General features: G+C 47.1%; 1 protein-coding gene across 5 annotated transcripts in view; it reads left to right on the top strand.

The window, feature by feature from the left end:
• The window catches only part of ASTN2 (astrotactin 2), a 585,314-nt gene that overhangs the window by 257,440 nt on the left and 300,800 nt on the right, over positions 1 to 27,074 (top strand). For 4 of the 5 annotated variants that reach the window (XM_019540648.1, XM_019540647.1, XM_019540645.1 and 1 more), the window contains 3 exons: positions 7,799 to 7,883; positions 8,090 to 8,164; positions 8,640 to 8,777. In XM_019540648.1, coding sequence (XP_019396193.1) covers positions 7,799 to 7,883; positions 8,090 to 8,164; positions 8,640 to 8,777 — 298 coding nt within the window. The remainder of the gene's footprint in view (positions 1 to 7,798; positions 7,884 to 8,089; positions 8,165 to 8,639; positions 8,778 to 27,074) is intronic. The other variant, XM_019540644.1, reaches the window with a different exon arrangement.

Genomic DNA, 27,074 nt, shown 5'->3' with positions numbered 1-27,074 from the left:
AGGCAATTTCTCTGTCTTTCTCCATCACAGCTGCCAAGGCATCAAACCTGTTTCCCAGGTGAACCTGGGGAGCTTCCACCACTCTAGGCCTAGCTGCTCTGGATTTGGACACCTTCTGCCACTCCTGTGGTGGATGTGTCTCCTGTGGGGCTGTACAGTGGGTGACCGGGCCTGCAGAGAACAGAAATGGGCATCAGTTTCATCCTCTGCATCCCTGATCCCCCTCAGACTGGAGCTCCCTCACCTGGTCCTCCAGGGCCCTAAGTCGTGCACAGGAGGGACAGGCAAGGGGACTACCACCCCCCCCCGCCCCCCCAGACAGGAGCAAGGGGCCATCGACCCTGCCGTGAGCTCCGTCTGGGTGGAGGCCTCAGAAGAGCCCATGGCAGGCAGCGCCAGGGCGGCAGCCGCACTCCGCGTTTGCACCATGTCTGTCAGGTGTGTTGCCTTTTGGGGCATGTGAGAATTTTTCACGTCGTTTGTTGTTGGGTTGGAATTCTGTTCCTCCATTAAAAATAGCTAAAGTAGCTATTTTGCACTACAAGAAAAGCTTGTTGCCTTAAGGTATGGCTGCACCTGTAGGCTGCAGCAAAGTATAGAGATGCTGAGGTTTCTGGGATACCTCTACACTGTACAACAGTTGTCTGTGCAATGTTATCTTTAGCGTTTTTCCCCATTCCCAAGGATTCCCTACTGGTTTGTCCTTGGTCATCCAGGAGAGTCATGATGACCTTCCATCTTCCTGGCACTGTTAGCCCCGAGGACAGTTGCCTAAACAACCAGTGGAGGTTACTGTCACAGCTCTACAAGCTCCTCCAGAGCCCCAGTCTCTATTGCTGCAACCCACTCGCACTCAAAGATGCCCAGTTGTTTGAGGCTGTGCTTGGATGTCAGTCCACCCTTTCCTCTTCCCACTGCAGGCAGCAGCTCATTCTTTGCCGCACCGGCTTCTTTTTACATAAATGCACTTTCATCCAAGCCATCGGTAGTCTCCATAGATAGCAACTATGGAAATTAAAGGCATAACAGAAAAAGGGAGGTAGCCAGTGGAGCCTGTTTCTAATATTTATCAGCATGTGTCCTGCTGGTTGAGGCAAAGGGGCATCCCCACAAGCAGAAACCAACCAAGAGATTTCTGTGTTGCTTATAATTATCCACTGATGCTCAGAGCATGACGGTCTTTGATGGAGTCTTCTGAAGTTGGGCAATGGGGGTTGGAGGTGGAAGATGCAGCCTGCTCAGAGAAAACAGCTCCCAGGAATACTTAATGCACCCATCCTTGTAATGTTTAGACATCTGGCATGTACAGGCTATCTTGTTATGAGTCTGCATGGCACTTAGCACGATGGGGGGCTGCTCTCCAACAGTCTCTAGATGCACCTGTAATACAAATTAAGGGCTGATGCTAATTCCCTGCATGGGAGGGACAGCCAGTTGAGGGGAAGCAGTGAGAGGGGGACACACTGCTTCCCAACCAGCCTTACCCAGGGGGGAGTGGAGTCTATGAGTGAGAGTGTAACAGAGGGGAACCAGCTGAGCAGCCTGTGCCAACTGTGCTCTGCCCCTGGCAGGTCAGCTAGTTACTTCCATATTTCTTCAGACTAGAAGGAGCTTTCCAGGGAGCTGCCATTGGGCTCTAGTAGACCTGGAGCTGAGGAGGGTTTGTATCTTTTCCATTAGGAATATAAGAGGCCTTAGAGAGGGCAGGATTACAATGGCAGGCTGAAGTTACAGGGCTGGGTTGTGTAGATAACCACACATCCTGCCCTGTTCTTGTCCCAGATACCTGCATCTGTACTGGGGGAAGTACTGGATAGAAATACTAACCCTTCCACCTTCCAGTGATGTTGAGAGTCAATCTTTTTTGTGTGCTTGGTCTTCCCTTGTCCTCATTCCCGGGTCTCATGTAGAGCTCCTTGATGTACTCCAGCGTGTTCAATGCTAGCGATGAGCTACATAGTACTTATTATGCTAGTAAAGCATGTTGCCACCTTCGCCTGGTGTGGGACATGCTGGTAATCCATGAGGTGGTGAGTTAGTCATGGGTTTGTTCATATTTCTTGGGATTGCACCTGGCTAATCATCGCTGCATTCCTGCTACTCGTGCCCAAGAATTTTGGCATCAGTTAGTCGCTTGTGGCTGAGATTAAGGGCCATAACCTTTTTCAGCTCGTTACATCAGCTATGAACCTCTTCGCATTTTAAATTCAGCATTTTGTAGGTTGTGTTGGACATTTCTAAATGGAAGGAGGAGAGGATATGCAGAGCACATGGCTGATATTTGCCCTCTTCTGGGGGGAAATAGGGTGAAGCCATCGGCATGGAGATAGAGGGAAGAAGAGAGGAGCGAAGTTGGAGTTTTTCAGTGCGACAGTTTACTGGCAGGGAAAGTATCTCAGCTGTGAGCACCAGGGGTAGTGACCATCTACCTGGTTGCTTTGAAGATAGGCATCTTTTTTGTCTGGAGAGGCATCTTTTACTAGACGCTGGAGGGTTGTCATGGTTGTTACCTCAAGCCCTCATGAATTGTGATCATCTGACCCAAGATGTAACTGAATGAGGCTACCCCTAGATACCAAGGAGGTAAATTAATTCATTGAAAAGTCTGCTGTCAGAATAATATTGGCATATCTGATCATTTCTGTATTTTCCTCCCTGCTTCCCTGCTAGGAGGAGGCAGTGAACGGTCAGCATTTGCTCCCAGCTCTGAACAGTGTAGGTGCAAGCGGCCTTTTGTGAAGCAAGGTCATTGTGGCTTTTGGCACAAGTGTTGTTGGGTAAGGGTGGGTGGGGGAGATCAATTCCTTTTTTGATCATTAAGATTTTGTCCATGTGCTTGGTGATCCAATCCAGGAAGGTCAGCTGTTCTGGGGTGTGCAAAAGAGTCTGAGAGTTGACTTCGAAGTTGACACTTCCCCCTGCTCAGCTAGGAGGAGAGTTGAGATTTTCAGCTTGCTGCTGCTCTGATTGCATTTGAGAAAGTGTCATACTACAACACCATCATGCAGAGCTTTAGCAGGAACTGGATAGATTAGTTGTAAGACCATAGGACTCAAAGCTGGTCAAGAGTGAAATAAGGCAAAGAGCAGACAAGAGGACAAATGGCAGCATAGGCTGCAGCAACTGAAAAGGAAATCCAGTGGGTTTTGCAGAAGAGCGATTCCAAGGGAAGAGGAGCAGCAGGAGGGAAAAGCATCTGGAGGAAGAAACACAGGTGAAAAAGAGCTCCCCCTCCCTCCCTGGGAATAACGATGCTTGTCTCAATGCCCAGCTCTTGCGTTGGCCACCTCCTACCCTTCGTTCTGCCAGGTCTTACTGGTGCAGGAAACTTTTAAGAAGCCGATTTTTTTCTAGGTGTCAGAGCACTAGAAGCCTGTCCTTCAGAGTGAGAGCAGGACTTGCCCTTGAAATCCTTGCTGATGTCTCTTGGTTCAGCAGCGCTGTGTAGGAGTGGGATTGTGCAGTCATCATCCACCCAGCTGAGGTGGATTTCTTTAGCCTTTTCTGTGCTCAGAAGAGACTGCAGCTTATGACATGTCCCTAGAGGATTCTGGACAGAGAGCAAAGGTCTGGTCTGGCAGCTGTACAACTTTAGAAGGGCTTTGTTGCCTTTGCTAGTCTGCAGCTCCCCCGTCAAATTCCCTTTATGGTCTTGTAAAACCACCGTACTCCTTTTTTAGGTTAATCGGCCTTGGCTTACCCAGCAGCTAAGGTTTTCTCTCACTATTTTCTGGTGAAATAACAGAATCTCGGTCCTTCTGTGTAAGGAAGGGCCTAACCCTTAGCATACAGGTGAGCTGTAACCTACTAGCTAAAGTGACAGGGTCACTCCTCTGTCCTGACATTGGGGAATTGCACTGGGTGCCCCTGCTGTTAAAACCAAGAACTGCTGTAGCTTCAGCTGCAGGAGCAAGGCGCTGGGAGAGTTTCATAGTCTCTGTGGACTGGATGTGGAGAGAAGCCAGTTCAAGAAATTGGCTGGTGGGCTTTGAATGCAGAGGGAAGTATATATTACCCCTGATGTCTGTGTTTGTGACGTGTGTGTGTGCGCACGTGCATCTCTGGGTGATTTTATAAATATTGTAACTCTCAAAGTACTCTCTAAACACTAATTAATTGGGTCTCCTCGCAGCACAAGCTTTGCAAAACCTTTGTCACTAAAGCGGAAGCTGGATGCAACTTGCATCCTCTCAAGTTTTGTGACTGGCTGAAAATTGTGGGCAAGCCCCAAACCTAATCCAAGTCTCTGGTGACTCTGAGATGACTGATCACCTTACCTTGAAACCACACAAGAGTTTAGTGGCTCAAGCTGTGATTTTTTTAGTTGTGCTTCTACAGCGTGCTCAAATCTGAAATGCAGAAAATGCAGGGTCTTTCACAAGTGAAGGTGGAGGCAGAGGTCACCTTCCCTTGTGACTGACGGGACAACTTGAATTCTCCCTCTTCTCCTTTGACTAGCCCTGCTTACAACACTCATGCAAAATAGGAGTGAGCTCAGCATTGCGCTGGAACTGCTGAAACAAGGATGGCAGTTTTATAAAGCTAGAGACAGGTGCCTCATGGGGTTTTAAAAAAAAGCCCACTGAAATTAATGGAAGCTAGGTACCATAACCTGCTCAAGCAGTTCAGATACCCCATTAGAGCACTTTTCTGCATCTTTTGATGCCTAAATGTGCTTGAAATTCTGGCCTAGAGTGTCAATGGCCTGATTTTTCTAAACAATGCACTACCCGGCTGCTTCCCATTGTCAGGGTACCAGATTTTTAAAAATCTTAACACTTTATATGTTGAATTCTCTTGCGTCTTGCATCATTTTGGTATGAAGCAGATCAGTTGTACCTTGCCATGATTCCAGATGCCTTGGTCTTCCTGCCGCTGAAGTGTAGTTCAGTATGTCTCTGCTGTCTAAAAAGAGTTTAATATTCAAATGCGGAAAGCAGCCAGTTGGCAGAGGTTGCCATCTTTCTTTACTGAAATAAACCTCCCAATGAAAGGCTGGGATTGGGACTAGAGTCAATGAAATCAGTATTCCTGTGGGTTGATAGAGGCTCTGCTTCAGACACCAAAGTGACCCAGCAGAAAACAAACCAGAGGCCAAAATCAGCAGCTGTGCTGTACAAGAGAAGGGTTAACTGTCTTGGCCTCTGCACTTAGCAGTAACAAGGGACTAGGTAAAATCAACCTCATGCTAACCCTTAGGGAGAGACCAGGCGTCTTTCAGCTCCATGTGTCCAGGTGGCTGGCATCAGTGGGACTTACTGTAATCCTGGGGGTTTGAGCTTCAGTGTGGATGGTGGGCCAGCACCCCCAGTTCCCCAGAGTTGTGCTTTGCAAGCATTTTGAGAAGCTTCTCATTTGCAGAACACACATTTGTTATGTAATAAGCGTCAAGAATTAATGATCCACGCAGCAGCTGAGAAAACTTGCCTGCTAAGCACTCAGAAAAAATAACTGGTGTTTGTTTGTTTGTTTGCTTTATTGATGGTTCGGCTGGCGCATCCATTCCTGAAAACCAGAAGCCTCCTCCACAGCCCCTCCGGACAGTCAGGCTCATCCCTTGGCATGTGCATTCTTGCAGGGGACAAAACTGCTCCCCCTTTCCCCGGGCCCCTTCCCTTTGGAGAGGTGGCGCTTCCACCTCTCGTGTTATGAATCACGAGGTTAGCAGCTTCTGGCAGATCGTAAATCAGTACTTCGAAGTCACTAGGACAAATCCCAGGACATTTAATCTTTAATATTAGACGTGTTTAAGGCGGTGAATATTTCATGAAGGTGCTGTTGCATTTTAGCACATCATTAGCTGTCTCTTTTTTTTTTTTTTTTCTGTCTCCCCACTTTGCTGACAATTCTCCAAATCTTCACAGCTGAACCCCCCCCGATTCCTTTCCCTCTGATAACAAAGCTCCTTACATTAATCCCTATGAGACATTTTAAGGTCTCGTAGGAACGGAGAGAAAACACTAATATTTGACAGTGTGTATTAACTCTGTCAGGGGTGTCTCCCTCTCCTCTTACTCCCATCATGTCTTTCCTACACCCTGTTGGCTGGGGCCAGAGGGAGTGATGCTGGTTTAAATGCACTCCCTGACATGGTGCATACATGCACGCACACCTTCCCGACTCTCGCTGTGTTTAAAACTCAGCCCAGAGCCCTGCTAGGTGAAAACGTTAGCTGAAGGGGAAAAGGAGGTGGGGAGAGGAGTGGAAAAATCAACACAAGCTTTTAACGACAAGCACACGTGCAAATCCAATTAATTTTTTATTTTGTCATCTCTTGCTCCAGGATATGTATTTCTCTCAAACACAGAATCAATTTGGGCCAAGCAAAGTTAGGTCTCTGGAATGGAAAATTCATGATGCCTTCACTCCCTCTGCAGCAAGAATGGGGAGGAGGATCAGAAAAAGAAGAAAGAGGGATGAGGAGAGCGGTTTGGAAGTCCAACTAGGAAGGGGACCATAGCGAGAAGGGTTGAGTGGCAGAACTGAGTAACAGATCAAATAAAATTGTTGTTGTCATCGTGCATCTCCTTTGAGGGAGGAGGACTGCTGTCTTCATCACATCTATGAGCCTGGGATGGGAGTGGAGCCTTTCTGCAAGCGTACCTGGGGACTGTTCACATTAGGAGCAAGCCTTGGTCCAAGGTTTTAGGGAGGAAAGAGTGAGATGTGAGAAATGTGTCAAGATTACTTCTGTCAGGGGAGGCTGGGTGGCTTGCAGGACTGGTGAGGAGATAACGGAGACCTTATTTATTCAGGGGGCTAGTGTGACTCTTTCCCAGCTGATGGGGAGATTGGAAGCTGTTGCGATGAACTGGTGGTCACAGATGGCATCACATGTGTGTGCACAATTCACGGAGCCCAGCTGCAGCCACGGGGCAGGGCCCAGCATGGACTAGGGAAGGAAATAACTTTTAAACGTGGAGAGCCGCAGGGACGAAGTCAGTCTTTCCTGACTTTGAGGGCCATTACCTTGGCTATCTTACTCTGCTAAAGCCTGGCCTTGCTAAATCAGATTCCTCAGTGCACTCATTTAGGGCCACATCCTGCAGTCTTGATTCAGGCCAAGTCTGTGAGAAGGTGTGCCACCTCAAGGGACAGAGGAAGGCTCCGGGACTGTCTGAGTGCTGTGTTTATCTGTGCTGCAAGGCCCAGGCTGCACTTTATGCTCCTTCTGCCTGTAGCAGGGAGCAGATGGATGACCTGACCCTACTCCGTGCTAAGCACCCTTGCTTCCTGGGGGTCCTGTATGGAGCCGTGGGAGGTACCGAGGCGCAGAACTTCGTGCTGACTGGATGGCCTGTCTCTAACAGAAGAATCGGCCCCAAAAGTATTCAGTCTCCTTTAATCTCTTCCTTGTTCCTGTGTGTCCTGCCTGAAGTACAATGTAGCTGCACTTAAGGCAGGACCAGGCAGAGAGGTAATCTTTTATAAAAGGTGGAGGGGGCTAGCTGAAAGTCAGAGAAAGCTGCGGAGAGTCACAGGAACAGAGAACTGGGCGGGAATGGTTCATTGAGTCCAGTGCCCTGCTGTCACAAGTGTTGCATCGTATAATCCCCTTCATAAGCTTATTGCGTCTCTTTACCTTTCTCGAGCTCATCACCCTAAGATGAAGGAACAGTCTGAAGCTGTTTTGGATCCCACTGCGAACGCATGGGAGGAAGCAGTGTGAGGACTATTAGTATTGGCATCTGTGGATAAGCAGGGGCATGGATGGCAGGCTGCAGAAGTCCTACACAGGGATTCCTCACGTGTTCTCTGCAGACAGAAGTTTAATCTCTCTCTCTCGTTTCCCTTTCAGGAGAGTGCAGCTGCCATGAAGGCTATGCCCCTGACCCAGTGCATCGACATCTGTGTGTGCGTAGTGATTGGGGACACAGTGAAGGGTGAGTGGGGAGAAAACCTACCAAATTTCAGATAGAAAAGCTGGAGCTGTGCTCTTCTCCCTTGATCTCCTCCTTGCACATTATTGTAGATATTGCTAACATGCATAGTAAGGTGTAAACCCAGCTCTGGGCACCACTGGTGCCTTTGACCCTCAGTGTTTTGCCTTTCCTTGCTGACTGACCTACTCTCCCTCTTTGTTTCTCAGGCCTTGGCCCTACACAACACTTGAAAGGGGCTATGACTTAGTCACAGGAGAGCAAGCGCCAGAGAAAATACTCAGGTATATTGAATGATGTGTCGGTGTGCGTGGCTGGGGGGGGAAGTGCCTGTTTGGGTACCGTTGTGATAGGCTTTGTGATCGGTAGCTCCTGGCACCATCTTGTACTGCTGCTTGCTGATCTCTTGAAGGATAGCAAGGCCCCTTCTCTCCTGTGGTCCCCATCCTCAGGAATCAGCACAGAAGGATGCAGGAACAGAAACGTCCTGGTGTTTTCCTCTCTGTGGGTTAAATGCAGACAGTTCACAAATTGTGCTCTGTCTGCCGTTCCTCCCTTACCCCTCCTCTTTTCTATTCCTGTCTCATTTCCCAGTGCTTGGCTTTCTGAAGGGAGAGGCCCAGAGGCTTTGTAGTACACCCCATGATGCCATCAAACAGGCCCTGGTGCTGTAACTACCAGACAGTCAGATACTGAAGAAAGGCCTAGCACTTGCTGTGTATTTCCTGGTTTTATGCTACACTCTTGTCTTCCTTTTAGGTCCACTTATAGTTTGGGTCAGGGGCTCTGGCTGCCGGTCAGTAAGAGCTTTGTGGTTCCACCCGTGGAGCTTTCCATCAATCCTCTTGCCAGCTGCAAGACAGATGTACTGGTGACAGAAGACCCAGCAGATGTCAGGTAGGAAACGCATCTCTCTCACGGAGACAACTCTGAAAAAGATGAGATGTCCTACCCTTTTGGTGGGCTCCTTTTCTTCTAGGCTGAGTACTCCTTGGTGTACTTTATAGTGTCATTTTTCAGCATGTTGCTTGGGATCAGCAGTGAATCTGCATAGGTGCTGGATGTTCACCTGCCATAAGGCATCTCCTATATCAGTCTGTTCCCAAAGAAGATCACATTTGCTATGCCCCCCTGCCTCCTCCCATGTCTCTGTTCATGTTTGAAGTGATAGAGCTCCACTTCAGTTGTTAATCTAGTGGAAACCTCTGCAAAGAGACGTTTGATGCAGCTTCTTCAGAGATGAAGCTGTTCCATTGTCTAGTTTTGAGGAACATAGGCCAGCTCTGCACATACAGTTGCTTGGACTTACCTAAAGGCATGTTTTTAAATCCAGTTATACTGATGCAGATCCTGTGTGGAGCCCTCAAAGCAATCCACACCTGGCTTCTGGTGGTGTGGCTTGCATTCGATGCTATTACCAAGGCAGAGTAAGAGGTCAGAAGTGTCAGCAGCTCAGGTGACTAGCAAATGTCACTAATGCATACAAGCAGGAAAATGGAGTCTCTGCAAGGTCCAGGGTGGGTATAGGGAACAATGTCAGAAAGAATACTTGGTTGCTTGGCAAAGAGATTATCTTTTAGAAGCACTTATGTAAATGTCAACAGATCTGAACCCAGGAAATAGTCCTCTTGGTTTTTACAGCAGGAGGCACTAGCTGCAGGCAGAAATGAAGGGTGAAGAGAAACGTGCATATACACTGCCTTCAGCACATTGCCGGTCTTCTGTTTGAGCTGCTTTTTTCCCCTGGTGTTTCTCTGAAAACCCAGTGGATTCTGTTTGGTTTCCTGACTTGGGCTATTCTTTTCCCCAGGTGCCATCTGGCTTGTGCTGGGTTTAATTTGGAAGCTGTGTCAACGGGTGTAGGCAGAAGAAAAAGCAGCTCTGCTTGTGGAGAAGGCTTGTATGGTCTAGAGTGTGAGTGGGTAGGAAGTATTGGGGCAGGGGGGTTGCCTTACAGTCATTACCAAAGGCAAGTCACTTGTACACCCTGTACCTGCTGCACAGTTGGGTGTAAAGCTAGATTTCAGGGAGACCCAGCTACCATGCTGCAGCAGAGCTGTGATGGCTATCAGCTGCACCAGGGTAGCAGAGGTGCAGGACACCCCCTTCTTTCCCTAATATGTGAAGGTTTAACATATCCTCTCACAGCACAAGCTCCCTCCTTATACCCCTTCTCCCAGCCATCTGGCATTTCTGAAATCAGGCGGAGATTGAGAGAATATTTGAGTTTTGCTGTATGGCAACTTTGGGCTATTTAGCCTTTCTGTTCTAGATACATGCTCCCCTTTCCCCTGAATGTGGGGCCTCCTGTGTATCCTTGTCTCTGATGCGACACTGCTCTTTGGGTGGTAAGCTCCACTGAGTCTCTCTCTCTCTGCACTCAATAGCATGAGTAAGTTTGTTGGTATAGTTCCTATCTTCCTTTATGTTAGCAGCAAGCTAGACCCAAAGTCAGCTTTAGGAGAGCAGCATTTGGAGGAAGCAGCTAGGCGTCAGCACTTCTGGGTCCCATTATCTTTCTGCAGTGCCCCTACCCCCTGTGCTGTGCTAGCCCTCTCATTTTTCCTCACAGTCAGTTTTGCACCTGCTTTCTCCTCACCTTGTATTTTGCATGTGCTCCTCCCTGGGCTTGTCTGGAGAGCTACTACCTTCCCCAGCTAAAGTTCACCTTATACCATGACACCTCCAAGATGCCCGTGCTGTGGTGTAGCCGTTACCATTTGGCTACCAGGGATAATAGCTGGGCATTTACTGAACATAAATCCCAAATATGGGGACAAAACAATGCCCTGTTTTGCATTTGTCCCTTTTCCTTCTCCCCCTGGTGTGTTAGTTTTCTCATTTGTGCTGTAAGATATTATGGTAGTTGGGCTTCAAGGGTATATATACCTCACACAACGCGTTGCGGGTATTCTTGGACTAGAAATATTCTGCTCCAGATTGCTGTGTATCAGTTGCACCTATTCCCTCTCGTCTACCTGGCCACCCCAGTGTAAACCGTACAATGTGTGCTATCTAAAGGGCTTTAACTCTATGGAGCTCAGATCCCCTGGATAGATTTTTTTTTTTTTTATCCCACCCAAAGCTTTCTGTGAGACAAGAATGCATTAACCACATTTAACCGATTGACATGGACTCTGGGGAGGAGGTTTAAGCGTCTTGACCGAAATCATGCAAGAAGTCTACAGCAGAGCCAGGATGCCATTCAGTGCTTTTGGTACTAAACTTTGGCTCTTCCCTTCATAACAAAAACAAGTAGCTGCATATTACACCTCCTACCTATGGGACTGTAGCGAGTGTTACTCTGTTTGCAAAGCACGGTGTGGTGCTAGAAAGCAAGGGGAAGGGTCAGTGTGTTGCTGCATTTTTAATGTCTCCCACCCCACCGAGCCAGGAATATGTCACCCCCCTCCCCCATCACTGCATTTTAGTTCAAGCTGTCTTAATAAAGGCAAAGTCTATTAAGTTCACTTTCCTCTTGGCTACAGTAACTGTCTTTTGACAGTGATCCTCATAGAAAGTTCCTGGGATCACTTGCTCCTGCAGAGGGGGTGAAAGGATAAGCATCAAGGAGGGTGGGGGTGGGGCTTCTGAAGCTGCGAACGTCGCCTACTCCCTGGTAAATGAGACTTGAATCTAGAATTTCAGATATAAATATTGGAGTGACCCAGGTAGAATAAAGGGAGAGCAGTTCACCAAGCTTGTATCTCACATGCAGGAGGTGCTAAATTATTAAAACTTTAATAAACGTAATAATAAATATTTGATGTTGAATTATGGAAGGTTTCACAGATACAGTGCAAGCCAAAAAACCATCTATTATATCTGCATTAGAACTTAAACACTTCTCAAGTGGGGATCAGGCTGTCAGCTCAGGTTCCTGGCTATCCTGTGATGGATGAAAACCAAGGCAGTCATAGCTTAGTGCTGCCGGCTTTTGAGCGTAACGGATGGAGGGTAGTCAAACAGTATGCTGTTTCATAGAAATAAAGGCCACGGTGATCATCGGATCGGCAAGTCTGGCCACCTGTGTATCATAGGCTATAAAGTTTCACCAAGATTTTCTGTATGTAGAGTCTAGTGACTTAGAATAAATATTTAATTCCTCAAAAAGCTAGAAAGTGCATCACATGTAGAAAACAGGAAACATCAGGGCATTGCCATTAATATATGTGCATATAGAACAGGGGTGGGCAAAATGCAGCCTGTGGCCTGGGAGTGGCCCTCCAGGCCATTCTGTTTGGCCTGTGGGGCACCTCAAATTTTTAGAAAATTAATATTTATCTACCCCTGGCTGCCTGTCATGTGGCCCTCAAGGGCTTGCTAAAACTCAGTAAGTGGCCGTCCACCAAAAATAATTGCCTGCCCCGGTATAGAAGCTCAAAGCAGAAGGGACGCTATTTCTTGAAATGCCATCTTAAAAAGTATGCCTGTAGCATCCTTAATGCTTTTCCTTTCATCAGAATGTCCTTTTTGCTGTTTTGAAATCTTCGTACAAAATAGCTCGGTCCCTTGAAGTTTCAAAGGCAGATAGACAGGCAGATTCCAGGACCGGACATTTGCTGCAATGCTGAGAATAGGCGATGCCATCGTGCCTACTGTTCAGCAGGCCGGATTCTGTCCCGTCTCAGTACTGGAAGTTTTGAGGTGCTTTTTTGTAACCAAAACGCTGCTTTGAAAGTTCAGTTTTGCAGTAAATAATCAAACACACCCTCTTCTGATCTCTTCACTCTATCTATCTGGACTATCTTATAGCTGGATGGGTGGACAGATAATGCAACTGTCTCTCGGGGGTGTCGTTCTGAAGTAATGACTTCCAATATATGACCCGGCTCTCGGGCACTGCAATGGAGTAGCTGCATTGTTATTGTATCGCTGCACCTGGAAGTTCCTTTTTGCAGAGCCGCAGTGCAATGGGAGTCATACGGTCATGTCCCTATGGTGGAAGTTCCCGTTGGTTGTGCGGCGAAGCATTCTCTCTAATACTGTCGTGACCCAGTGCCAGGGGTTCCCATATCTTATTCTGCAGATCTGTAGTGGTTGCAGCCATCTGAGCCCTCTGAGGTTCCTGTTCGCTGTAGTGTAATGTTGTAGCAGCAATTCAGCCCGTGTTCCTTTCATGTCCTTAATAACAAGCATGCTACGTTCCTTCAGACTTTCATTAGTCAGTCACCTTTTGGACCAAGGGTCACACGCACCAAAAAGTTTAATGGACGGAAATTGCAGAAAGCCTGCTTTTGAGGGAGAGAAAAACACATACAAAGTCTTTAGGACTCAAAGGGTAAGGGTCTGAGGGTGTCCTTTAGCTTTTATGAAGCTGCTTGAGACTGTGAAAAAGGCAGATAGAGACCTCCCTTTCAGTGTCTGTCCAGTTAAGTGTTGGCTCCTGCTTCACCCTGTTGTTCAGAGGCGATATTGTTCTTGTGCTGTGCCGCTGAGTGGCATGGCAGCAGTCAGCTGCGGGTGCTGACTGCGTGCAGTGTCTCTGGTGAAGCAGGTCAGCAGCCTTGCTTCTGCAGGTCTGAGTTCAAATGTGGACCTTGAGAAGCTGCTTTAGAAATGTAAGAGGGAAAATATATATCCTCTAGTGTAATCAGGAGTTAATTCAGAGAAGTGCTGCGGTCTGTGTTGTGCAGGAGGCCTGACTAGGTTGCCATATCAGTCACTTGTGGCCTTATAATCTATGAATCTACAAATTACAAAAAGTATTCCATTCTATGTGCCTCTCGGTATATGTTAATCATGACTCATAGTAGAGATGATATCTTTTATTAGACCAACAAGATTTTTGCAAGAAAAAATCTTTAATTGAAAAATGTTTTTGCAAAAATCCTGTCGGTCTAATAAAAATATCATTTCTACTACGAGTCCTGATTGCCTTTTCCTCAAGACCAATATGGCTACAACCTGGATACCTCTCAGTATATGTTATCATTTCACTCTGTCTCTTAGATGGTAGCTTTAAGCATATTGTGCGCAAGGGCTTTCTATAACAGTGTCATTGCTGCATCAGATTCACCTGGCTGTAGTTATTAAACAAGTCACCGGTCAATAAAGGCATGCAGTGCCTGAGACACCGGTGTGCATGGATGACTGCTGCACACTGATCAGTAGCAGAAGTGGAAAATGTAACAATGAAACCATAGAGGAGTAGTTGAATGGGTTGTGCTTTGGGCATGGGTGAGCAGAAACTGCATGGTTACAGCAATTGAGAATGGGCTATAGAGCCTTTCACCTTTATCCAAGCCCAGCTACCTTGACCCACAAATGGCATAGCTGATGCCGTCTCGGCGGCTTCTACAAATCTTCCCGGTTTTACCGAAGACTAGTCCTCACCCCCAAGCCATCCATGCTTAAAGGCCTTGTTACAGTCTGGTTTGGGGTCCAAGGATGGAAGGGGGCTGGTGGGGTCTGAACTGATCTCATTGGGTTTGTGCTTAGGGATGTTGGTGAGTGTAACACACACACCCTTTCTCACTTACGGCTGTGCTGCTCACCTGCGTTTGACAGTTTCATCTCTGCTCCTCTCTTCAAAGTGGAGGTTTCACGCACTCCTGCTTTGTCACCGATTCCAAAGAAAAGTTTATCATTTAGCCTGAGCAGACATAAATCACAGGAGCAGAACCTCAGCTGCCAGCTGACATGACTTATAGCTTTATCGTTATGGCAACCATAGAAACAAATAAAAGCCCTGCTTTTGCTTGACAAGCCTTTGAGGTGTCCTGATGGAGAGGCAAGTGTTCAGCGGAAGAATGAATTCTCTTGAACTCTCTGTCGATTCATCTTCGTTTTGCTCCCAAGCGAGCCCTTTTGCTGCCTGAATTCTTTGGCAAAATGCAATCAACAGGTTCCACCCCCTCACACGCTTCTCTCGCTGCTGCACATGCTTCTTGCTTTTCAGCAGAACAGCACAGAAACCCCCCCCCAAAAAAGCTGTGTCTGCCGTCTCTGAACTGCCCCAGTACGAGAGGTGAGCGCTGCAGGGAAACGTGCAGTTGAATGCCGAGATTGGCTTCTGAGTGCAATTCCCCAGGGGTTTCTGTCCCTGCACTTGTCTTGTGATGCGACCTTTGAGCTTGTCAGAGTAACGTGGTCAGAAGCGCTTAAGTGCATTAGGAGCCTAGCCTCTCTTTCAGAGGGGATTATGGTGTTTTGGAGTCAAAATTGCATTGAAGGTCAGTGACCAGGACCCCATTCTGTCAAGCTGAAATACCTTACCTTACTCAAGGACTGTATAACTAGGCACAGAAAGGGAGGCGACATTCCCAAGGTCACACAGGGAAGTGAGGGATAAATGAGATCTCTTGATTCTCGACCCAGCTACTTCTCCACCGGACCACAGCAAATCAGACACCGATTCCAAGACCCACTTCTAAACCAATGACTTATAAATCAGTCCATCCCCTCCCCGCCCCATACTCCTATTTCATGTAGAATGAGTTTTCTGCTTTTCTCAAGTGCCACCTGATTCGATACAAGAGTCTTTCTGTTTCTCTCTCTCTTTCTCCAAGTTCACGCATGCTGTTCTGTATTTCTCCGTTCTGCCCAAGGAATTCATTCATCGTGGCACCACCTGCTTGCTTACAGAACTTCAAGGAAACGAGATTGGCCGGGCGCCGTGCCGGAGCCTGGGTCACTGGATGGCGCGTGGCAATGATGGATGGATGGAATGGACGCAGCTGATTAGAGAGCCTGTAATGACCAGAGATGTTCATGGTAGTGCTTATTACAACATGGAGTCACAGGAGATGCCAAGAGCGACTCCCAAGCCCCTTCTCCTCTTCTGTATTGAAGATCTGCCTAGTGGGTCCCTTCTGTGAAGTGTGTCCCCTCCCTTAAGGACAGCCCAGGCACCAAATTGGAAGAGGGCTCTGTGGCAGTCACCCATCCTGTAAGAAACCAGTTTCTGCTGGGAGGGGGAATGGTTTAGCATAAAGCGAGTCCTTTATCAGCCCCTTTAATCAATGGTAGCCTTGAGCCGCAGAGAGCTACCTTCAAAGGCTATTGCTCTGTCGATAATGGCAGCAGCCGGCGCCGATAAAAGCAGCCCTGAGCCCCTGACAGCAGGTGCTGGTGATGAATGGACAGCTTAACATGATGGAGCAAATTGATCATTGCATCACCAACCACATCTTATTCATTTCTGAAGAGAGGGCAATTCATTACCCTGCGTGAAGCGGAAGCCGTGTTGTCGCCAGAGAGAACAGCCCCACCGCACTGGCCAGCAGCTCTTGTCACCCTGATGGTTTCTTGCTTCATGAAGGCAGTGGAGAAGGGGAGCCCCACATTTTTAAAAGCCAGGATTGGGACTGTCCTTGGGCACAACCTCCAAGGCACGTAAGCTGGGGGAGATGTTTTGCTGAGAGGCAGATAGGAATATGCCTCAGCCCAGTGCTTGTAAACTCATCATCATCCTAGCTGCTTCTGGGAATCATTCCTCCGTCCCTGCTTCCCACTTTGATTTATGAAAGCAGATTAACAGAGCCAGATATGTCTAGCTTGGCTAAGGAATGACTAAGTGGAGACCTAACCTTGCAAAAAAGTTGTGAATGGTACAAATGCCAGAGGAGGAAAGGAATTTTTTAGGATCTTGCAAAGCAGGGTAACTAGGAGTGAGGAGGGGAAAGAAAGTAAGTCAAACACTATCCTAAAATTGTCTGGGTGGATCAGATCTGAGGTTCAGGGCAGTCAATCTCTTGCATCAGACAGTGCCCCTCCACCATCACTTGAGTCGAGGCAAAGCATGGAGAGCCCTTGTAGCAAGCAGTTACAAAATAACCTGGATCCTGAGCAAGTTTCTTCTGACCCCAGTCATCAGCATCCTGAAGTAAGAGAGTTTATGTTTCTTCCAAAGCTCTTAGAGTTTTTGTTTTTATTTTTATTGTTGTTACTATTTTGATTATTATTGTCACTTTGAACCTGATATCTTTGGTCCCTCTCAGGCTCCACCCCAAGGAAAACTGTAGAAACTAGGCTGGAGCCTAGTTTTAGCAAGTCCAGGAACCTGAGAGCATAAATAAAAGCGCCCCCGCCACCATTTTGAAGCAGGGGAGGCTAATATGATGCATGAGATGCTGCAGTGCTTTAATTAGAGAGGCTCTGAGAGCCGCTCTAATTAAAACGCCCACTCCCCCCCACTCCTGGAGCACGTGTATAACCACCCTGAAGTTTTACTTGAGTCTGACCACTCCTGCAGGACAGGGATGATTGATGCATCACAACCAGGCAAAAGGGAGAAAAGAAAACCAGATTTTATTGATATGTTTATTGAACCAATTAAAAAAAACAAACAAACTCCAATTATAAGAATGCTTGATGCCAACCGGAAATGCTCCCTTTCATTTGCTCTGAATTTTTCAAAACAGGATTGTTTGGTATCGTTCTCTGAAGCTTCCCTAAATTCAAGTTTTTTTTTATCCCACCTCTTCAAAAGACATGCGGGAGATTGTCTGTGAGCGTTTGTGATTAATAACAACGATGGGCACTTGTGACAACCCCCAGAGGCTCCAGACAGGAGCAGGCCCCCCTCTGCCAGGCTCTGTGCAGACACTTTACAAAGTCCTGGTTTCATTTGCCTTCAAACAGCCTGTTGGCATGGACCTTCCTGCTCTGTGGTGAGGTGATTGAACAGGGTCCTGCAGGCATCAGGGGAAAAATGCAGGAGAGGAGCCTTTATAAAATGCTGAGGTAAAGCAGCTGGGGCACTGCCAGACTGCTCACTCCTAGAACCAGTTGCTTGCAATGTGGCTTTTCTTTCCCCTCCTTCTCCTCCCCTTTGATATTTTATTTTATTCTCAGGATTTTCTTTGGTTAAACAGGATCCAGAGTGTGTGTTATAGCTGCCCGTTCAAGGATGATGATGCATACCCTGTAACCTCTATTTATAGAGACTTGTAATAGTATTTTCTTTTTGTCTTTTTTTTTATCCTTCCCCTGTCTGAAGTTTATTAACTCTGCCAGTGTGACCACCACTGATCTGTGAACAGAATTGTAGAAATTATGGGTAGAAAAGATGAGTTTGTTCATTTTCTTCCCAAGATAGGCAGATTCTTGTGGAGCATGTCCCTTCTGGCATCACAAAGTTGGGTCTATAGCTGCCCCACTGGTAATGGGTTTCCAGCCCTTCCTTGCCTGCACAAATGTCACCTGCCTGTATTCCTCGCCACTTATCCGTATTTTTTTTTTCTTGCCCCGGGGTCAGCCAAGCAATTCTGGATCCTATGAATACAATTCATTGTACACCTACAAGCCCTCAAATTGTGTTGGGACTTGTGCGGTGTTACCACGCCGCAGTGTTACGCCACGTGACCTGTGTTTGATTGTTCAGCATGAAACTCTTGTTCCAAAATGAATGAGGTCATGTTTCCAGCAGGGGTGAAAGTTGTTGCTATGCTGGATAATATCTGCTGAAAACTCCGAGTCTGTCGTTTGATTTTAAAAAGTATTTGTGTAATTGGAATGTGCCTAGAGTTTTGATGCCATCGACATCCTCTGCCGGTGCAAGCTCTACTGAGTTCATCTAGTCCAGGGTATGTGACCGGCTCCCCACACCAGGACGGAGCTGGACGGTTGAATCACTCTTCTCCCCTGTTGCGGGAGTTGTCCCATCTCTGTTGGGTTTTAAAAGGGTGGTCTCAAGTCATTGAGATGCCAGATATTACCTCTCTGGTGGAAAAGTCTGATGTAAAACACATGCCTGCCTTTTTCTAAAATTTGTCCTAATTCTTATTTTAGACAGGATGTGTTGTCTCTGCGCCCCCTGCTCACCATTTTGCATGCACAATCATATACTCTACTATTTTTCAGGAACTATAAACATTCCCCTGCTCTCTCTCTTGACAGCAGCTGGTTGAAGCCTCTCCTTCTAATGCAGTGGTTCTCGATCAATTTTATACCATTTGTCCACCTAACAAGACTAAGGGGAAAAATAAGGAGGATCCTTTCACTCATCCAGCTATAAGAAAAGACAAGGGGGATCCTGACCCTTGTGGAAACTTCTTATTTCCCCTGCCCTCTCAGACTGTGAGACTATGGCTTAAAGGTGCAGCTAGGCTGGCAGGAAAAGCAATGAGATATAAAGGGGGAAAAAAAATGGCAATGTTAATTTTAGCTCCTTGCAAAACACAGCTGGGTTTGGGGGAGGGAAGCATTGCTTCTGAAGTGGAGATAGCTACAATGGTTAAGGAATTAAATGTTTGTTCTTAGGTTTCTAAGCAGGTGTTGAAAACAAAGGAAAAATCATTTTAAAGGTACCTGAATTAAAACTATATGAAAATAATAGCAATGAAAAAAGTCCGTGGGGGTGGAGATGCAATAGTTATCAGCCAGGAGACGGTGGGTGGGTGCTACAGCTGACGTCTGTAGACATAGGCAGGAGGACAGAGCAAGTGGAAATGGGACCTTGGAAACCTCCTCCATCCTTGACCTTTCTGCCCCTTGGCTGTGTAATCGTGTGGAGAGGAGGATGCCAACTGGAGGCGGTTTCCTTTCTGAACAAGCCATTGGCAGGGGTGGCACAAAGAAGCTGGGGGTGAGGAGCATGTTAGAAGATAACATATCAGCAGGGCTCATCTGCATACAGTGTTGCTCTGCTTTAATTAAAGGCATGATTTATAACTGATTGAGTTAGGCCAGTGTGAACAGCTGAATGGATGCTCTTGTTCCAGCTTAAACTAGGCTTGGGAGATGGCAAGCAAGCCCAAAGTAAGCCGGGGGCGGGGGGGGACTTAGTGTGTCTGTGGTACCTGCCCACGTGCATGTTTTTTTCATGCAGTATATGTGAGGTAGATTATCCCACTTTCATAGAGGGGCAAGTCAGCCACATTTAACACAGGCCAAGAGCTTACATACAAACTGCTACTCTGGAGTAGCTGACACTATGTTTAAACCAGCAATTCTCAATCTTTTTAGCCCTAGCAGCCCAGCCCTCCACAACTTTGGCATCATCCCTGCTTGTGAACCACTGTGGTCAACTTAGGTCCGTGCCTTTCAGGTGCATGGTAGTGCCTCCAGGTAAAGGTGCACTGCATGCCTGCTGCACAGCCAGACCAGGACAGGCTGGGGCACATGCACATGCTGCACTAGGTTTCTGCAATCAGTGCAAAACAGGCAGGAGAGTCAGCTTGTGCTCTAGCCTTTCCCAGTCCAACCCTGCATGGCATTGCCTGGAAAGTGCACTAAACCAGATTTATGTCACAGAAGGATTTGCACTGCAGTTACTTATTGCATATAAATTGGGGCAGATTGGCATGTGAACGAGGCCTGAGCCAGGCACATGGTTGCACCTGGTTCAATGGCTTGGCCCTACAGGAAACAGGCCCATCCCATTATCGTGGAATGGAGGGTCTCCACCTCTTTCAGAGCATAGACCTTATCTCAGTGGATAAGAGAGGAAGGACTGTGAAGTGGTCAGTACTCTAGCCCAGGACTTGAGAGACGAGGATTCAAGGCATTGTTCTGCCACAGACTTCCTAAAGTTCTCATTAGGGAAAGCTGGCATCTTGTGAACTGCCAGCTCCGGGTGGGCTTTGCTGGGGGAACGTCTGTCCTGGAAGTGTCTGAATTGGACACTCTCTGTTTCTCTCTACCAGTCTTTATCTCCAATAACAAGTAATGGATTTCATAGATTTCATAGACATTAGGGCTGGAAGGGACCTCGGGAGATCATCGAGTCCAGCCCCCTGCCCAAAGGGCAGGAAGTCAGCTGGGGTCATAGGATCCCAGCAAGATAAGCATCCAATTTACTCTTGAAGGTGTTCAATGTAGGTGCTTGAACCACCTCCGCGGGCAGACTGCTCCAGACCTTGGGGGCTCGGACAGCCAGAGGGCAGAAGTAACACTTGTCGGGCACAAAACTTTCTAGGAGTTTCAGTAAATTTCTATGGTGAACACCCAGCCTGTGTGAAGGACAGACACGGTTTGCAGGGTGAGGAAGGGGAGAGGGCAGTGAGTGATGATCTCTGTCTTCTGAAATCTGTGCCTGTCTGTGCTAGGTCCATCAGCTGCTGAGGACAGTGACCATCCCTTGAACATCTGGAACAGGCCTCCAGGTGTGGTAGAGGCTATCACAGCTGAATAACTTTATTCATGCACCTGCTTCAGGGCATTTTCGTTCACAGATTTATTGACACTTTGCCTTGCCTTTACCGAAAACCTCATTCTTTGCTCAGAGAATAGGTTTGATAAACTCAGGGAGGATGCGCTGAATTTTCCCTACATCACAGACAAATTAAATACACAACAGGTGCCTGAGGTGATGGATGCAGCTCATGTTTAACTACAGCCTGTGCTTTCATCGTAATAGTAACCGTAGGTATGATACGCATCCAGTGGAGAACTTCAGCTTTTCTGAGACGACAAGCTGTGGGAGTGGAGAAGGACATGCTGGTCTGAGTCCAGTGCAGAGAGAGGAAATGTGGAGGGGAGGGGATGGAACGAGTGCATTCCCTGACTTGTTCTGTAATATTGCAGGCCTCATAACACTGAGATAAACAGCCCGATTGAGAACGTGAGTAAACGAGGCCTGGAATTGGGACAGACACAATTGTAGGCAGTGAACCGATGAGGCTTTGGTCTCCAAAGACAAATAAAGTTAATTAGTTTCAGCTTCTGCTTTGGAGCAGCCGGTGCTTGGGTGATGTTTCCATTGACTCTGGTGGATTCAGTACAGTGCTTCACGATTGCCTGCCACTCCTCCTGCTCCTGAGAGGATTTGAATCCATGCTGGGGCATTACCCAGTGCCCTGGAGTGATTTATTTGGGGGGAAGGATTTTTCCCTGTACCTTGAGAGAGAGCTGGTGCTGCATTTTCAGAGCAGCTTTGCTGACTCTGCTAGGCAGCTCAGTAGGTGGACATCGGGCCTCACATGTAGCCCTGCTCTGCCCCAGGCCATTACTTCAAATCTCATCTCAGTTAGCAGTGGGTAGAGATTACTGTCGCATCATAAGCTCTGTGGTGGCCTGGGTGAAATGAAAGGAAAGTCTCCCTCTAGTTCCTGGTGAACTTGGGTTTGCATCACACACAACCTTGAACAGTTTCAGCAAGGAAGGCCAAGGCCAAATTCTTGCCTGTGATCTAGCTGGAGCCCCTTAGTTCTGTGCTTTCTGGCCATGATCTAAGCTTTTGCCACTGGCATGAGATCCTTCAGTGCCAGCAGAGGCTTGGATCAAATGAGTCCACATTCCTTCCCCATCCTCTTTATAACAACAGTTTCCATGATGCAGAAGAAATTGCCTGCTGCCCCTTTCCGGACAGCGTACATCCAGTTTGCCCCTTGAGTTGCTCAAAGTGGACTTGGCAGGGCTGGGGCATCTGGGTCAATGCACTGATGCCCTCCCCTCTCCCCCCGATGAGACTTGACTCGACCTTCAGTTCTGCAGGTCAGAATGAGCATGAACTCCTAAAGGACTGGGCTGGGGGAAGGAAGGTGCAGGGCCCCTGTCTGCCTTGTCCAGGAGCGTGGTTTATGCTCCAGATCTGTCAGTCAGGTGCCCTTAAAATAATCTGTGTTTAAAATAAGCTGTTTGTGTAACACAGCACACTTCTTTTTGGGATCTTGTTCCCAGCTGCTGTGTAACTGTTGGTAGATGTAGCACAGCCAAAGTGCTTTGCTTTAGCTGTACATCATATACTTCACCAATTCAGGTTTCACTGTATTCTCTATTTATTTTGTCTTGTTTTTTCAAGGAATTGATATGATCTTACAAGACCCCTCTCCCCTTTGCCCAGTCTGGCTCTGGTGGGTGCAGAGGAATTAATTTGCTTGCTAAACTCTCTCAGGCTACTATAAATATCATTGTGCGATGATGGGGTGGGGGAGTGTGATTGGTATGAATTTCCAGGCAGTATACAGACAGGTACTGAGCAGAGTGCTGTTTAGAAAAAAAGCAAAATCAAATGAGAAGCTTGGTGAAATTGGAAAAAACCCAACAAAACCCTAGGTGAAACCCAGCAAAAATAATCCCATCCTGGGAATTGTCCTGATTTCACTGCCTGATGAATTACTGAGCACTAATCAATTCAACTCCAGACATTTCCTCTGGTGTTTTAAATATAATGAGTTGCTATTGGCTTAAACCAAATGCCTTTTATCATAATACAGATCAGCATCGTGCGGGACCTACTGCTGTGGAACAACACAAACTGTATGCCAGACACTGCACTCTGCCTCTAGGGACTCCTTATAGTCTGTGAGTTGAGTCAGGAGGACACCCTGTTAACTAAATGGAAATAAGTAGAATGACAAAAGGAAGGAGTGATGTGGATGCACAAGGAGAGTGCTGTCGCTTATAGAATTAGCCCCGTCTGTGCCATGGCTTGAAAGAAGGTCATTCAGGAACAGCTGTCAAGCTAGCTCAAGTGTGTGTGGTTTCATGTGTGTGTGTCTGTATGTGTGCATGTGTACGTGTGTGTGTGTGTGTAGGGGGAACATGGGGGAAGTATGAATGACGTTTAGAGGCCAGAACTGGATGTAGGGAGTTCTGAGACACTCAGGTTTTAAGGTCAGGAGTGGAGCATTATGTTCATTTAGGTTCAAACACCTGCAGAACAAGCCCGTAGCTTCTGGCTGGGATGGAGTTGTATGTTCTCTTCCCTGCTGGGCCACAGACTCGGTGCTCCCTGGGGTGAATTGTGCAAGGCCTGGTTTCCATCTTTTCTTTCTTTCTGTCTAAGAGGTGCCGACCATCCAATTCAAGCCAGCGGGAGATGTGGGTTCTCTGCACCCCCTGGAAGTCCTGCCTTTCCCATCATGCAAATATGAATGACTTGAGTTAAATGCTGAAGTCAGGCACAGTTTATTTTCAGGCTGTCCGTGTTATTTAGCTTCTGGCACATGAGAAGTCCTTGAGGCTGGAGCAAAGCTGGAGGCCCTCGAGTACAGGGTGCTCCCCATGGGCAGGATGTTGTTATTGTGTTGGATGAGTAACTCCTCGAACACCTCTGTCACTAGCATATTGGATCTCGGGTTTCATTTCTGGTACAACCATAGTCTTTCTTATTCACTTCAGGCAAGTCGCACAGAACTTAATTCACACGGCCTCTTTGCTTAGTGTAAAACAGGTGAATTCTGTTTACCTACCACCCTTTACTGCCAGGGTTGTGTCAGTGGGCCTTAATGTAATTGGGAATCAGAACCAGAAGCTGTCTGTGCCTCAGTCCCACATCTATAGCAGTTGGCTACTACTTCCTTTCTCTCACTCTTTGTCTTGTTTATGTAGGTTGTAAACTCTGAGGCAGGGCATGTCTCTTGCTACGTGCCTGGCAAATGAGCCCAGATGACAGCTGCTGGCCACTGAGCTTCTGTAATATAAATAATAATAGGTCCCCATATGTATTCTTCCTTTACTGTGATCCTTTAATGCAACTCTGCCTAATTCTTTCTCCTCCCCAGCTCTTCCTTCCATCATGGCCTCCCAGCCCTGCCCCGTACCCATTGGCACAAATGGAGTAGATCTCCCAGATATTCAGAAGTCCTGCTGAACCCAATGACAAAGAATTAAGCACACACTAAAAGGTCTTCAACAATGTGGAAGACTTAAAATGACATTAATGAGGTGAGAAGTAAGGCAGGGCACTAAGTAAATATGTACTGAGCCTTTGCAATGAAAAGGCTCTTTTATTCAGTTCAATCCACCTTTTTTCCCCCATTTGCTATGTATTAAGCAGAGAGGAGGTTCCAGCCTAAAAAAAAATCCTGTAAATCCGAGGCTTTGGTTTCAGCTCAGATTTGCGGCCCGAACTCCCTTTGGTTATACTTCTTACCGGGGGTACAATTATAAATAATTTATAACAGATTATTGATTAGTTAACAAATGATTTAATACAGGGCCAGACAGTCCAAAAGTTTGTAGTTTGCTTATACTCTCTGTAATACAATACTTACATCTGTAATACACTTTTAAGATCTCTTAGGAGTTGTTTGCACAAGGCAGTAGCCCAGGAAAACTATTTCAGAACAGTTGTCACTAGCTTATTGTGTAGAAACTCTTATTCACCTCTAACATAGTCCATTTTGCAAGTGGATTAAATTCACCCGTGCATAGGCATTCTTGGTGCAGGATAAAGTCTACACAGGGAGTTAGTGTGAAATTACTATTGCTCTTTCTAGTTATATCCTAGCTAATCGTGGAACAGTTTCTCCATATAACCAAGCTCTTAAGCATGCATTAACCCTGTATAATCCATAAATGTAACTCAAACTTGGATTATGACTCTCTGAATTCAGTGGAATACAGGCTAAAGTTTCTAAGGGATCAGAGCTGAGCGATATGGATGCTGACAGAAGTGACATGACATTTGATTGCAAGATCGGCCCCCTTACTGAAGGGCACAGCTGAAGAGTGCTTTGAAAGGGCCTGATCCCACTGAGAGTCTGAACCCTCATTACATGAGGGTTCAGATGAAGCACTTTAATTAACATGTGTTAGCACACGCTGGGAGCAGGGCTGGGCTGACAGCCTGGTTCCTGGTGCTTTTTTCAGCATAGGTATGGAGGGGAGGGCGAGGTGGAAGCTGGGTTTGGGGTTTGTCCAGCCAGCACTGGAGGGCAGCATGGGTGGATTGGAGCCATCTTGCCCTCCCTTCTCCCCCAAGGTGAGGAGCCTCCAGCCTACCCACCCCAGTGCTGGCTGGCTGGACAAACCCCAGAGGGGCTCCCTCTGCTCGCTTTCCCCACTCCCTTTCTGAAGACAGTGTCAAGGCTGGGGGGGAGGAGTGGGGCTAGGGGAGACCGGCTGCAGCCTCCCAGCCACTCCAAATTTCACCTTGAACGTATGTTGGGTTTGAGGAATCACTGTAACTTATAGCGTTTCCTGCAAAGTGCTCTTCTGTTTGCACCTGATATTCTGAGTGCTGTTTGGGCACCTGGCTCAGCACCTTTGCCTCAGCAACTGTCTTTTGCCTCCAAGCACAGCTGTGCATGCCATCACCTTAACCGCACCCTGGACAACCAGGGCTAGGTTATAAATTCTCTGGGTTCCTTCTTGAGACTACAAAGTGCAGCATGTGCCTAGACTGCCCAGGCTTCTTGGTAGCTAAGTTAGGAAGAGCACTTTGCTGCACTGTGATCATCTATTCTGTTTTCTTTTTCTTGCAACATTGAACTGATTTCTTGTGAGAAAATCATCCCAAAGCCTTCTCAGAGCCACACTGCATGGGATGCACATTAAGCAACTAGAGACTCACGAGGGTTACACAAAACCAGCTAGTTGGTTTGTCATATTTTGCCACTACTGTGTCTTCTGTTTGCCTGCTCAATCATTACCCAAATAAATCTGTGTTGGAGCATTTTTCCTGAATGTTGGCAGATCCCAGACTCTTGAGGCTGAATCCTCTAGGCTGGTGGCATTACCTGCTGATGCAACAGCAGCTACTAAGGATCTGTCAGAGAAATACCCCAGGACCGGTTACCTGCAAAAGTCCTGACTGTTATAAATAGTTGTTTCAGAAGTGATTTCCTTTCTGACAGTTAGATGTATTGTTCTATGTAGCTTATTATACTGCCCTCATCATGAGAGGAGTCAGGTGTCTATGGAAAAGGACATTTTGATGGGGGGGGGGGCGTTGTGCATTGAGTCCAGTTAACAGCGGACAGGCGTCCGCTCTACAAATCTTTATCGGCAGTCTCGCTAAGTGAGCTCGAGGGGCACTGAACTCTCCTCTTCCCTCACAAATGGTTTCTCCAGGGCAGAGTGGTGACTTATTGGCAGGCGCTTGTAGAAATGGATTGGTGCTTGCATCCCTGACTACCCAGCAGGGAAATTAATGAAGAAATGCATTTTCACATAACCATATTTAAAGGCATTGGTGAGCTACGCTTCTTCTACCAGCTCAGTAGCACTGGGATGTGTTTATTTACATTCCTTTTAACTACAGAAAGGAAGGATATCTTTTAGTTAAGGGTGGTTTAAATAAAACAGATGTAAGCAGAGCCCAGACTAAGCCAAAGAAAGTTTCAGAGCAAAGAGATTAATATGTGAATCATTAACAACCCCAGCAACTCTGGGCAGCATGTTGGGGTGATGGGTGCAGACGTAGCAGGGGGAGGTATGTCCAGGAATCGTCAGCCTAACTATATTGCCCCATCCCTGCTGGAGGAGAACATTGGAATTGTTGCTAGCCCCTTGCTCAGCCAAGGGAGGCTGCAAATGCAAAAGCAAAAGCAGGGGCTGCGAAGACCCCGTTACTGTGTTGTG

This window comes from Crocodylus porosus, unplaced genomic scaffold (assembly GCF_001723895.1).
Source record: "Crocodylus porosus isolate Cpor-Errol unplaced genomic scaffold, CroPor_comp1, whole genome shotgun sequence".
NCBI classification, from domain to species: Eukaryota; Metazoa; Chordata; order Crocodylia; family Crocodylidae; genus Crocodylus; species Crocodylus porosus.
This window is presented reverse-complemented; position numbering and strand designations above follow the sequence as displayed.